The 13671-nt window shown below is 52.0% G+C and overlaps 4 protein-coding genes across 4 annotated transcripts; 3 read left to right on the forward strand and 1 right to left on the reverse strand.

Annotated features, from left to right (window-relative positions):
- Positions 1-331: 331 nt before the first annotated feature.
- On the forward strand, positions 332-1873 carry PFLUO_LOCUS6354 (Palmitoyltransferase pfa5; the record flags this gene model as incomplete). Its single annotated transcript, XM_073783892.1, has 5 exons — positions 332-443; positions 505-991; positions 1044-1167; positions 1222-1262; positions 1315-1873. 5 exons carry the CDS (start codon positions 332-334, stop codon positions 1871-1873), a joined length of 1323 nt encoding a protein of 440 aa, XP_073640401.1.
- A 1635-nt stretch (positions 1874-3508) lies between these two features.
- PFLUO_LOCUS6355 (uncharacterized protein) lies at positions 3509-4747 on the reverse strand (the record flags this gene model as incomplete). The annotated part of the gene is made up of 4 exons (XM_073783893.1): positions 3509-3621; positions 3703-4417; positions 4500-4659; positions 4725-4747. The coding sequence occupies 4 exons, from the start codon at positions 4745-4747 to the stop codon at positions 3509-3511; spliced, it is 1011 nt and encodes a 336-aa protein (XP_073640402.1).
- A 1445-nt stretch (positions 4748-6192) lies between these two features.
- PFLUO_LOCUS6356 (uncharacterized protein) lies at positions 6193-8142 on the forward strand (the record flags this gene model as incomplete). The annotated part of the gene is made up of 5 exons (XM_073783894.1): positions 6193-6508; positions 6565-6585; positions 6644-6700; positions 6751-8010; positions 8066-8142. The coding sequence occupies 5 exons, from the start codon at positions 6193-6195 to the stop codon at positions 8140-8142; spliced, it is 1731 nt and encodes a 576-aa protein (XP_073640403.1).
- A 2069-nt stretch (positions 8143-10211) lies between these two features.
- Positions 10212-12418, forward strand: PFLUO_LOCUS6357 (uncharacterized protein; the record flags this gene model as incomplete). The annotated part of the gene is made up of 2 exons (XM_073783895.1): positions 10212-12075; positions 12144-12418. 2 exons carry the CDS (start codon positions 10212-10214, stop codon positions 12416-12418), a joined length of 2139 nt encoding a protein of 712 aa, XP_073640404.1.
- Positions 12419-13671: the final 1253 nt, after the last annotated feature.

The raw sequence follows: 13671 nt of genomic DNA on the forward strand, positions 1-13671 counted from the left end.
GAGATCATCTCCGATCACTCACCATCTATAATATTTCCTGATAGTTCGAAGTTGATACAGAAATAATCCAAATCCCTCGAGATACCCGCGGTAGATGGTTCCTGCTCCTGGTTCCTTGGAATCCGGCCTGGATGATTACGTCAGGTGTTTGCCCTGTTTGCGCCAGTCACGATTCACATCGTCACCTCGGCTACTCAGCCTTAATGATTGCCTGACCATCACGAATCTTCTGTTGGACTCCCTATTATTCTTCCTCGGCCGTATTTGCTATTCCTCTCATTTATGCAGTGAACAGCGCTGGTCGGGAGAGTCTACCTCCCCCCCTCCTCCCATGGCGACTGCCGCGCAGAAGCGCGTCAATCTCGCCGTTTCGAGAGTCATTCCACCGGTGCTGCTGGGCGCGGTCGTGTACGCAAGCTATGCGGTTACAAAACCCCTTTGCAGTGAGTTGCGCACCCTATCCCCAACGTCAATGCGCATCGCACCACTAACGCGACACTCCAGTCGACTACCTTATCCATCCCCAGCCCTCCTATAACCGATCCCCCCGAGTCGGCGCCGGCGCCGCGATCCTCGTGCTCCACTATGTCCTCTTAATCCCCGTCATCACTACCTATGCACGGCTTCTGTATTATGTGACCTGGAAACCGGGGTATCTCCCGCTCGGCGCGGAACGCGTGCAGGAGGAGGCCTCCAAGCCCTCATCAAAACGGCATCGAAGAAAGCGCACCATGAAGAAAGCCGGTGATGCAGAGAAGGAGGCGAGACGACAATCAGACCCGGAGCATGGATTAGATCAGAATGCGGGAGGGAAGGCTTTTCAGTTGGACTCGGAAGGACTGGAACGCTTTTATACCAAAGATGTCTTCGTCTGTCAGGAAGACGGTCGGCCACCGTATTGCTCCTCGTGCTGTCAATTCAAGACAGACCGTGCGCACCACTGTCGAGAAGTTGATCGCTGCGTTCGCAAGATGGATCATTTTTGTCCCTGGTATGTTTGGTATCGTATTGCATGCGAACCTGGTTGATTAACCGTTCTCTAGGGTCGGCGGCGTGGTGTCAGAGACATCGCTGAAATTCTTCATTCAGTTTGTCGTGTATACCTCCTTCTACTGCATTCTTGTTTTTATCGCGTCTGTCTACTTTACAGCCGAGCTGCGACACAATGTAAGTGCAGAATCGTTCCTTGTCCATACCTGGTGCTAACGCCACCCCTCGCAGACTGGAAGCGTCAATCCATATTGGTGTGTCTGCATTGGACTGTAAGTAATGTGTCGTCTCCACTCACCGGTCCTGTATCTCACCTGTGTCTAGGGGTGGATTCTTTGGACTATTCACCTGCGGCATGACGCTCAGTTCTCTACAACTTGCATCTTTGAATCTCTCCACGATTGAGAATCTCAACCGCGGATCTGCCATTTGGACGCTCGCCGTCCGCGTCCCAGAACACCTTCTCGAACGACTATGGGTCTCCGAGTCCCCTTGGGCTCCCCCATTCCGCATGGTCTCCTACCCCGCAAAGCCCCTTTCACCTCCATCTTCGCCCCCATCATCCCAAACACAAATCGACGCGCAACCCGCAGAAGAATCGACACCAGACCGCCACGTCTTCGCCATCCTCCAAACCCTACCCGGTGAAAACCCATTCGACCTGGGCAGCGCGTGGAAGAACCTGCGCCAAGTCATGGGCGACAGCGTGGCAGAGTGGCTGCTTCCGCTGAAACAAAGCCCCTGCGCCGACCACACCAGCTTGGAAAGCGCCTATGCCTTGGGGCCTGTGGTGACGCGCTTGAAGCAGGAGGCAGGGCTAGAAGCGGCACCGCCACCGCCACCGCCCGCTGAGAGGTGTGAAGCGAGGAATCATAGACGATGATGCATGGCGTGACGATATCCCTGGTTGCATTCTGGGTTGAGTTGGGTTGGTCTTATTATGGGATGGGTACAGAAAGCATTGTTATTAACTAGCATCAGATGTAATACTAATTCCATGCATTGGATATTGATTCATGATTCATGTTCAACCTGTCTCTGTGGTGCGGTGCGATATACCAGGCAAGAGTCCCTATTGATATACTCCGAGAAAGCAAAATAAAGCCCGAGATCGGATCCCGTACATCCCAAACGAACGAAAGAAAACAGAATAAATGTGTATATCAGACAAGAGATCTTCGGATTAAAAATGTCGTCCCATACATAGTACCCTCTCTCTCAGAGTTCTTTCACCTAACATTTACCGTCGAGCACTGCGCACATTTATAATGCGCGCAGATGGGACATCGGCCTGGTGCGAGAGCTGGATTGACCAGTTGGCCACAACCGCAGCATTTCCACCAGTCCGCTCTTTGGTGGATTGGCGTCATAGTAGTATTGGGGTGGGTCGGCAAGGTAGATCGGGAATGACTATGAGTATGTGTATGTAGAGCGAGAGAGCTCGAGGATGGTTGGGTATGGTTATATGAGAACGTAGGGCTATTGTATTGTTTTATGCCTGATTCAGCACCAATAGCGAGATTGTTGTAAGGCATGTTGTAGAGATATAGTGTAGTGTGTATCGATTATGTGAGGAATATATATTCGTTGTTGAAGTAAGTAAAGTCCAACAGACTCTCGACAGTTATAATGAACAGTAATTGAATCCAATTCAATCAGAAAAGAACTCAAGTATAGAATATAGAAGTATTGCACAAGAGGTTATACATCTTTTATATCCATTTTCCCTCCTCTGCATCCTACATGTTCCCCCATTAGACCCAAGCGAAACCACACCCGGGGCAAAAGCAAGAAACCAGGGAAACCGCATCAGTGAAGCGACGCCGGCCCTGTATATGCATCTGCATTGCCCACAGCCCACACCCTGGTAGGGACGAGGGAAGGGTCGGGAAAAGAAGGGAAACCAGGGCAGAAAGCGGTGTGCCGCATTGAAACAGACAACCGCCTGATTCGCTCTCTGAGCACACCCTGAGCATGGGGATGAGCGCCCTGAGTATGCCTACCCCCCAATAAAGTGCACCCCGCTAGTTTCGTCCTTGTACAACCTGCATCTCGTTCTTCCTGCAACAATGGGGCTGGCGTCATCCATGTGATAGACGTTGGAACACGGAACGTATATAAGCCCGCAGGCACGCAAGCTGTGTGACCCACATGTTTCCTTCGAGAAGTATCTTCACCCTGCGCAGAAGACGAGAGAGGAGCAGGATTCACTCAACGCTCCAAAACTTCGATTGCGTACGACCTTCTCTCGCGTCAAAAGTCACACAGTGACCAGACTTCCACCGACCTCAGACCCGCGGAAGACCCTTATTGAGGCCGCATCTTGTTCACCTCATCGAGTACTTTTACTTTATTACGCGTCGGCATTACTTCCTCTTTCTTCGGATTATTTATAGGATGCCGTCTCTGGGTTGTGGATAGTCACTCATCTCGTATTCATCTCCATTACTCAAAAATAAGCCACAGAAGACATAATTCAAAAGTCAGCTATTAAACCCGAGTCAACATCTCTTCGGCACTAGCTTTGACCTTTGGGCACTGGAAATGGGCCATTCAGGGCCTTTGGGAAGTTCGGCGTTCCATCTTCATTCCAGGCAAACTTCTGCGTACGAACCGTACGATAGATATTCGCTATTCGGAACAAGTCAGCACCATCACCATCGACCAATTGAACATGAAAGCCACTTTGGGGATGAAATCCACAACACTTACCTGAAGGATTATCCGTCGTCTGCGCATGATAGACAACATAACTCTCCGTCCCATCGGGACTAGTCGTGTAGCTCGCATGACCCGTTCCGTAGATACCAGCATCAGGATTCTGGTGGAAGACGCAGCCGTCTCGGTGCTTTCGCCAACTTTGATAATTCATCGGATCATCACCCACAAGCTCCAACATACCCAGGCAATAGAAAGGCGTATTCACCCGAGCTGCCGAGTATATGACGAAGTTCTGACCCGTTTTGGGATTGGTGAGTTGTTGCGGGCCTTCATTCGTCGCAAGCCGGACAGGTCGCCCGTACGGAACTTGTTCCCAGGGCTCAGTGGGGACAGAAATCATCCGTCTGTCAAGGAGGCTGGAGGAAACGTTCCAAGGGCTGTTCAGGTGAGTGATGCAGAGATTTGCAGGCCAGGCACTGTATGTATTCTCCCAGCAACTGTAGATATGATAAAGCTGATCTTTGTATTGGAAGTAGGTTCCATCGATAGCGAACTGGTCGAATGTATTGAGCATTCCCTTCATGTTATAATTCGAAGTCCAGGGGTCGGGACCGTCACTTTCTAGTACGAACATCCGGTGGTTGATAGCGGGACACTCGAAAGGGCACATGGCATCCTGGAGTGGGTGAGGTGCATCTGCGTCGGGTGTTGCGCTGAAAATGATGTACCAGCGATCTCCAATGTGATGGATCTCTGGGGCCCATAGCTGTAAAATGCATCAGCCACAGAAAGTTGAAAAAAAAAAACATTTGAACCAATGGAGTCAATTGGCACTGCATCCAGCTTACATCTGTGGCCCACGGTGCACCACTAGAGGGATTAGGATTGAAGAGAAGTTTTTCTTCCGCATTGTCCCAATTATCCGTCATAGCACGAGAACGTTTCAAGGTGATATTATCGTTGGTCGAATATGTGAACAAATACGAACCATCGTAGTGCGTCATGAATCTGAAAAGAAAAATTAGGCCACATTGTGCCTGGAAAGACTGGCTTTCTGCGTCGGCATTACTTACGGATCGCCAGCGTTGATTGTCATAATGGGATTCGAGTATGTCGCGTTTGTTGTTTTGTTAGTGCCTACTTTGGCTGGGTCAAACTGGTTTGGCGTTGCTCCCTCGTTAGGATTAAATGTCTGCCCATTTGCTAGGAAAGCAGACGAAAGGACGAGCCATCGCACCGGCAAACGCATGGTGATGGCTTGATGGGTATGGCAGTTGGATTAGTGGAAAGCAAATTCTCCAGGGCTTCACTTGGAAATTGCGGCGGCATTTATATTTCAGACGGAGTTTTTATTCAGCAAGGCCGTGCCGATCTAGGGTGCTGCTCTAACCTAGCAAGCGAGATTTTGGGGTTGAGACGCCCCCGCATTTCCCAGCCTTGTGGGGATAGAGTTCTACCTCGAAAAATTTGAGGGGTAAATCATGAAAATAACCCTATAATTAGCTTCAAGTTAATACATACCCCAGAAGTCGGGCATTGGATATCCTCGCAGCAGTGCTACAGATGAATCGAATGGAAGATTGGTAGTAATCTATGTGGTGCTGAGGACCAGTACTCTGACAGTTTTTATGATGTTCTTCTGGCAGGGGAAGCCAAGTTCTGTCCAAGAAGAGGACCTGGGGTGAAATGGTTGTATCGTGCTTGAACCTCGTCCCCTCAACCCACACCCTCTTTTCCAACGGTTCCCAACACTCGCAGCGGTTGGCGACATCAAGAAGTAGCTAAGGACTGCTTCCACCTTATTGCGCTATATCACAATACAAGCAACCGGTTATGAGTAGGAAGATGCCTAGTCGATGAATTGCAAAGTCGCTTTCGGGCCCGGGTCTGACGCAACGTTTGCCAAAGTGGCTCTCGGTTCTTACGGATTGTCCGCATCATACTCGTATTCTGCGCTGTGGATACTACTGTCGTTTGGAACACCACCGCCTAAAACCCGGGGATACTGTCGTCTAAGAACACTGTCGTCTTTGGGATTAGCCTGTGTGGGATCTTGTACGTTCTGAATTACTACTGTCTAGGATACTACGACTAGGGAGCTGCACACGACCGTAGGTCGTGTGCAGCCTGAGGATCAAATCAAATCAAACCCTCCCGCCGTGAGTTTTGTCCAAGCATACTTAAGGAATACTTACTTTGCCTCTTTACTCCGGATAGTTCAAATCCGTCACTCAAGAATACTCCTATAGGCCAGGCCGAGTCGAACGTAAGTTGGAACCGGACAAGCGGCGGTTAGCACGCACCACCTACAGCAACCCGACGCTGTGGTCTTTGTCCGAACACACTCCGAACGCACCAACCATCGCTTTTCACCCCGCGTGACATCGCAATAATAAAAGGTCGCCTGGAGTCCGCCTCGAGCTGTATATTGGTTACATATAGGTAGTAGTCAAAACACGATTGTCGATATTTTCTGTTTCAATCCTTCCGTCTTTCAATTGCGCTTGCGATTCTTCTGCAGGCATAGTTTCACGTGACAACATGGACGAGAAGCACAGCACAGGCGTCTCCCAGGAGGTGGTGCAGAGCACCTTTAGTAAGCCCCAGGCTCGCAAACCGTATGATCCGAACGTGACGTTCGAGGAGTACCACTACTATGCGAACAAAACAAGGGAGGAGGAGTCAACTTACGCACCTCCGAAATTCAGCTGGCGCGACCTCGTTTCGAAGACGCCAGATGGGGTGGAGGAATCCCACCTGTCAGCAACGGATTTCGCAGACGAGAATCGGCTTCATATCTCTGACGAAGAATGGGCTAATGCCAGTCGTTCGTTCAGGTCGGCGTCATGGGGGGCTTGTAAGTACTCGATAATACTGCCGCTTTGACCGTGATAGCTGATATACGCTGTAAAGGCTGGTATCTCATTGCCGAAGGTATGGAAATTCAAACAGACCAAGATATCCACAAAATGGGAGACTCACCGTGCAACAGATATCATGGGTCCATATGGCAGTGGATTCACTATGGGAACATTGGGATGGGGCCCAGGTTCGCGGAAACGGTCACTCTTGCCCCAGGATATCACTGACTCGACACAGGTGTCGTATTCTACACTGTATTTGGCTTGATGGCTGGATACTCCGGCTACCTGATCTGGCGCGTCTTCTTGGGTGTTGACAGCTACCAGTTCCCGGTCAAGAACTACGGCGATCTTGGATACCGGACTTGGGGCAAATATGGCCGCCATGTGACGAATGTTCTCCAGGGAGTGTCCCTGTTGTTCCTGGTTTCTTCGGTCACTTTGGTATTCGGAGAGAACATCTCTCAAGTGTCCAGGTTCCAACTGTGCTATGCCGTCTGTCCGTTGATCTTCGCTTTCGTTGGCCTCTTCTTTTCGCAAATTCGCAGCCTCAAAGCCTATGGATGGGTAGCCAACGCTGGGGTATGGATGAACGTGTTTGTGATTATCATGACGATGGGGGTCATGGCCAACACACCCCCTAACTACGCGATCTCGAGATTGGGATCAGCAGGGAGTGCGGTAGACTCATCTACTATCATGCCCGACAAGGATGGGAATTATCCACCGATTATACATTACAACAATATCCCTCCCAATGGCTTAGTCGGCACGGTAAATGGCATGCTATCTGGCGTACTGGCCTACGCTGGGGCGCAGCTGTTCGTCGAATTTATGGCTGAGATGCGCCGTCCTATGGACTTTATCAAGGCGATGTGGGGAGCGCAGTTCTTCATCTACAGCTTGTACTTGACCTACGGATGTGTCGTCTACCACCTTCAAGGTCAATACTCCTTCAATCCCAGCTACCAGGGCGTCAGCATATACGGCTGGCAAACAGTGGGAAACATGGTTTCACTTTGCGCCTCCCTCATCAGCGGTGGGTTGTACGGGAACATCGGCATCAAGGTCATCTACAACAATATCTTCTTGGATATCTTGGGCGCACCACCACTGACCACGAAGCGCGGCAAGATCTTCTACGCATGCATCGTTCCGATGTACTGGACTGTCGCCTTCATAATCGCCGCAGCCATCCCGGACTTTTTTGGCCTGAACAGCATCATCTCTGCCTCCATGCTTCTCAACCTGACTTATACCCTTCCCCCCATTTTCGCGCTCGGTTTCGATATTCAAAAGAATGCCATCCGGTCCGAGCGCGGAGAAGGCTTCGACCCTGTAACCGGACAAGTGCGCAGGGAGGGATCTACCGTTCAGCGATGGATGCGTGGCTTCTTCAGCGGGGGAAAGATTCAGGTCGCTATCAATACCTGGCATATCGTTTATTTCCTGGCGTCTCTATCTATGTGTGGCTTGGGTATTTGGGCTGCTACCGAAGGTGAGTTCGACATTTTCTGCTCCATGATTTCAGTAATGTACTAATCTCCTCCCAGGTATGATCACTGCATTCACAATTCCGCAATTGAACTCGTTCTCTTGCGTGTCGCCGCTGAACCTGAACGCCCAATGATCCATTTGCTCTGTGTCTCGTGGTGTCTCACTGTCTGCCCATTGAAAGTCCTATTTGTCGTTCATGATTACATGGGTAGCCAATAGATAATCGAACTCTTTCGAACAGCGACCCTCTCCCGTAGCATATCATTATCACGCGCGTGCTGAGGTATTCTCTGCCCTCCTAATTATCGGATAAATCTTGCCGAGTTAATTCTACTGTGTTGATAACGAGAGCCACCCTCAGGATCACCAATAGGGGTAAGTGAGGGCAAGTGGAGACCTCGTTCTCCGAGACCGAAAGCTTTCTGGTCTTATCAAGCTTGCCCTTACTCCGAGGCCCCTCCGATAGGAGTGTGATCGGTTCAGATACTCCGATGCAACACTCCAATCTAACACTCCGAGAACCCCACTGCACAGTTGTAGATTGCCTCCAAGTTCACCTGGTAGCATAATGCACTTCATCCGCCAGCTACGTGATTGATATTTTACGAAATACTGCGACTTCCCATCCAACCGCCATAAACGGGACTCGGACGCGGCCGAAATAGCGGGACATGGCAGAGAGCGCATGAAGTGGAAGCAGTGATAGGACCTATCATTAGTTCACATTTCTGGATCGCTAGGCGATTCGGTATATCCCAGGCTCACCGCGTGAGGCACCTATCGACCGCAGCCCGGATAGGAAAGGCCCCACTGCGAGACACTATCCTGTGTATCTAGGTGCATAATATATACCCGCCAGGGGCGAAGGAAGCGGCATGTGGAGGCTATGTGGGGAGGCGCGTGGTCGAGGAATGCTCCGAACCACTCGTTGAGGTATTTGGACCGGGAGACTTGAACCTCTACGATTGCAATTCGGGGTTCGGGTATTGACTACGCCTCACGATTGTACGGAAGAGGCCGGGACTCGCCCTGCCTCTGGGGTGTTATGGCGCAGTCGAAGAGGATGCAGGAAGAATATGGCAGGGCGGGTGTATACTTCGGGGTACCCCGGCAGATAATAACACCAAGGTGAACGTTGTTAACACTCTTCCGGCTAGAGAGTTAGTAAATGTGGAAAATATACTCCCAGATCATACCGCTGGTCCGGCTGGCGGACATGGAACCCGCCCAGGATCTATCAAGTAATATCCTCCTCTCGGAAGAAGCAAAGAGCCACTAAAGGTCAATACCGGCATCTGGAAAATGGATCTCCCACATAGCTGAGCTAGCGTTGTAACTAAGTTACTGCCAACTACTGCACTGGTCAGGGCATACTGGAGGCGATGCTGCAGGCCGCCAATCACACATATTTCGTCGATGTGGTGGATACGTCCACGTTGCGTGGGCTAGTTCGCCGACCAGCAGAAAAAAAAGACTATAAATCGGTTGTCTTCGCTGGCCGGAATAGTAGTTCGTGAGCTAGTCCCTTCACATCGTGAGGGGACCCCCAAACCAGCTTTCTCTCTCCCGCCGGGGAATGAGATCATCGCCCACTATCATTATTCCACTCGGCACGCCTCACTTGACTTCGCCCGGGTGCGTCGGGCGCTATTAATCAAAGGAACCAAGTGGAGCGGAGCCAAGAGAATGACAGTGAATGACTGGCGTTGACCGCCACGAGCCGCGGGCATTGTATGGCAGCTGCGCGCAATGGGAGGCATGGAGTCGGTGACGATCTTTGGGTGGGCAAGATGGTGGTTCCATGGTCCTCTTTGTTTACTCTTTGCCCTTTTCAAGTCTGAGGGACTCGGGAGTTTTCAAGTGGACCGCCATCCACCCACAGTGCGTCATGGCAATAACCCACTCGGTCGCGCTTTATTATTAAGAACCGTTTTCCCTCAGTCAGGCACTTCGCCATCTATCTATTAATCTATTTCCCCTGAGATTGGGCATCAACGCCACCGCGACGACAAGGACTGAAAAAATCGCCAGCCTTGACTGTTGCCCCTATTTGCTCTTTCTCTGCCCTCTCGACGCTTCCGGAGTCTTCTACAGGATATAAATCCCCGACATCCCGCTTCTCCGGGCCCTCCTTTCCCCGCCCTCTCAGCATTGCTGTCATCGATTCCTCGAATTCCCTGCCCACCACCGCCAGAGGCAGCGATGAGCTCGACATACTACCGGAATCTGTCCCCCGGGCGGCACCAGTACATGGACGATCCGATGCGGGCTTCCACGGGGATGATGCATCTGGGCTCGTCCTACGATCCGCACGAGACCCCGCGGAGCAGCCGCGATGGTTATGACGGTTACCGATCGGATGTGCCGCATCGGAGCTCATCCACTCGTCTCCCCAGCCACAGACTCGAAGCCCAGCCCGTCGCCTCGCAAACCTACCGAGACCCGGGTCAGTCGACCAAAAGACGAACCGAGTACAATGTTCGACCGAAGCCCCGGAGCAATACACTGGACCAGTATGACACGCCCATGAGACTTGCGGTGCCGTCTTCTTCGTCCCATCACCGGCCGTCGCCGGTGATCACTTCTGGTCGTCACCACTCGCCCAACCCATCGCCCCGGGATTCCGGTCAATATCTGGCTCCTGCGTCCGCTCGAGATGGAGGGCGTCATCGTCGAGTTTATAACACCGACTACGCGAGTGATACGGGCCGGCGACATCCCCATGATGCAGATCGACGAACAGGGCACCGTAGCTCCCGCGTTCATCCACGGAGTCACCCCCCGCATCCAGCATATGATGGTATGAGGAAGGGCGAAGATCTTGATGACTACGATGCATACTCCTATACCACTCCTAGAGAGCAATTTGATGTGGACTACCCGGTCCGGACGAGCCACCGAGCACCACGGCACAAGGAACGACCGCTCAGCATGACGGAGATGGATGATCCTCCACCGTGGCTGGTGCGTAGCAAGGAGCCCCGGTCTCACGGGCCGCCGCCAAGCTATCGTGGCTTTGACAAGCTCGACACCGAACACGAAGGACGCCCACGAAACTCGGCCCATGGCGCGGACGATGGTCCTGCTACTTCCAGATCGAAACGAGGGCCGTACGAACCTGCTCTCGTTTCGGCCCACCATGACTCCGATGATGGCTACTCTTCACATCCAGAAAAGCACGGGCGTCACCGTTCCCGGCGCGATCCTCCCAGGTCCCATCACAAGGGAGATCATGACCGATATGCGGATGATAGACCTTCTAGGAGACATACAGATATGGAGCGGATGGCCCCAGGACTAGGCACAGTGGCCCTGGCCGGTGGTGCCTATTCAGACATGGAGGACTACAACCACCATTCCTCCAGACGCAGCCGCGGAAATCCTCGCGACTATGACCGCGGGTACGATCGGGTCCAACCCCCATCCCGCGAGCCAGACAGCCCTGAACGAAGCAAGCAATTATCCCTAGAGCCCGACTCCAGTCATGGTCGCAGTCGACCAAGCAGGCGCTCTCAAAAGCCCGCCGAGAGTGAATCGGACATACACTCATCCGATGAAGATCTCCGCAACTACCGGCGCGAACCATCTTCATCAGAGCGTCGCAGACACAGCAGCACAGACAGTTCCAGCGACGCTGATCGATCAAGCAGACGGACCCGGGATCGCTCGTCGCACCGGCCCCGGCCCTCGGGGTCTGAAAGAACGTCGGATGACTCTCGACACTCGCGGTCCGGTGATGACAAGCCGAGAAGACCCATTGCAGTGGAGCCACCCAGTTTCAAAGAGCCCGAGGCTTCCCGGAAAGGTATCCTGAAAGCCCCCCGGCCCAGCTTCCCCGAGGAGCGCAACCCCGTGCGCGAAGGTGTTGCGCCGCTCAAAGATGCCCATGAACAGGGGGTTCCGCCGGGTGCGCGATGGACGAAGATTGATCGGAGGCTCGTCAATCCGGCGGCGCTGGAGATGGGCAACGAGCGGTTCGAGGAGCGGTCGGACTATGTCATTGCCCTGCGAGTGTTGAGCAAGGAGGAGATTCAAGCGTATGCTATCAAGACGAAGGAGATCCGAGGTGAGCTTTGCTTTTGAACATTATCTTTCTAGCATAGAAAAGGAGGTCACTAACTAGTGTTTGTTCAGATGCTCGGCACCAAGAGTCTGTACGAGACAGGCGTCATCACAGAGACGAGTCTCATCGTCGCGGCCATCGCTCTAACGAGTCCTCGAGTGCTACTGACGACGAGGATGAAGAAGATGAGACCCCGAAGGCGATTGAAGCCCCGCCGAAGCCGACCTCAGAGCAGGACAAGCTTTCTTTGCCCTCGCGGCCGCGCGAATCGACTCACACGGCGACAGAATCTGAGCGGCCTCGGATGAACCCTACTGCTGTGCCCGCCGAGGAAAGATCTCATTAGACCACAATCTTACTAGTCGAGACGCGGCCTGGGCATTGAAAGGGGCTTGTTTTACATGATGTCCATTCTAACCATCGCTAACCACCTTTCTGTTGAGCTTCCTCGTCACTACATGCATAACATATAGCCTAGCATTCTGTTTGAATTGTGTATATAAAACCTCTTCATACCCAGCGCATTTCTTTACCACGACTGAACAGAATAGACCTCGTTATCCTCAGAGACCAACCTGCATTCCCTGCGCCGCACACATGGCTTGCGCCACCCACCGTCTGGATTGTTAACCAATACGCAAGACCACAGACAGCACAGAATCTCCACCCGACCGGCGCTTATGCACCTCGAACGTACATGGTCCATTAGTGTATGATGATAGCCGACCCCTAGCAAGTGATGTACACTGTAGCAATCGCAATGCCTTGGATGATTCGGAAATGATAGACACGACGCAGTGATACCACCGCACATACCTTGTTCTAGCCATTGCGCCACAACAACGTTCGAAGCAAACATTCTGGCACACCGGTGCCCTGTAATAGGCGCCGCGTATCATGGTTTGTGCTGCATTACTCAGGCCTCGAGGTCTTGTGTCGTCATTGCGCGGGGCATGAATCCCTACACCTATCCATCTCGTTCAACAGCCCGGGATGACGATAGTTATGACGGCGATGATGCCACTCCCTCTGTATGTATCTTACCTGCTACCGTACGACGGGCGTTGCTTGCTACCACTAACGACAAAGGCCTAGGGCCAGTCAGCACCAGTGGATAAGTGCTTTTCCCTACACGATTTCTAGGCACGCGAGCGACAAAGGAGAAGAGTGGGAAAGATTGTATTTTGCCTGGTCTTCATTCGCTTATTTGACTTTTTTCCCTTCTTTTTATTATTTATTATTGTCTTTCGGGCTCTTTCAGGCTGAAATCTACTTATCCATAGCTGGGGCTGTATAGTAGCCAGGTGCGGCATTTTCTGCTTGCTTTGCACATCGCCTAGATTGTAGCGGGCAATGATTGGCCATGGCGCGGTCCATGTTCCCCATTTTCAGCCTGAATGTACTTTAGTGAGGTTAGGGTACCAGACGGAGGGAAAGCTCGGAAACCGAACTCCTCGCCAGATGTGATAAATGGGTGGGAAGAATGAATGATAGCAGTAATATTCAGCGGTGATCAAAATTTTTTCAAATTTTTTCATTTGGCGTAAGCGTGTAAACTACCTCCTTTGTTACGATGGCATATGCACATCTGCCGCCCCT

This window comes from Penicillium psychrofluorescens (assembly GCF_964197705.1).
Source record: "Penicillium psychrofluorescens genome assembly, chromosome: 4".
Lineage (NCBI taxonomy): Eukaryota > Fungi > Ascomycota > Eurotiomycetes > Eurotiales > Aspergillaceae > Penicillium > Penicillium psychrofluorescens.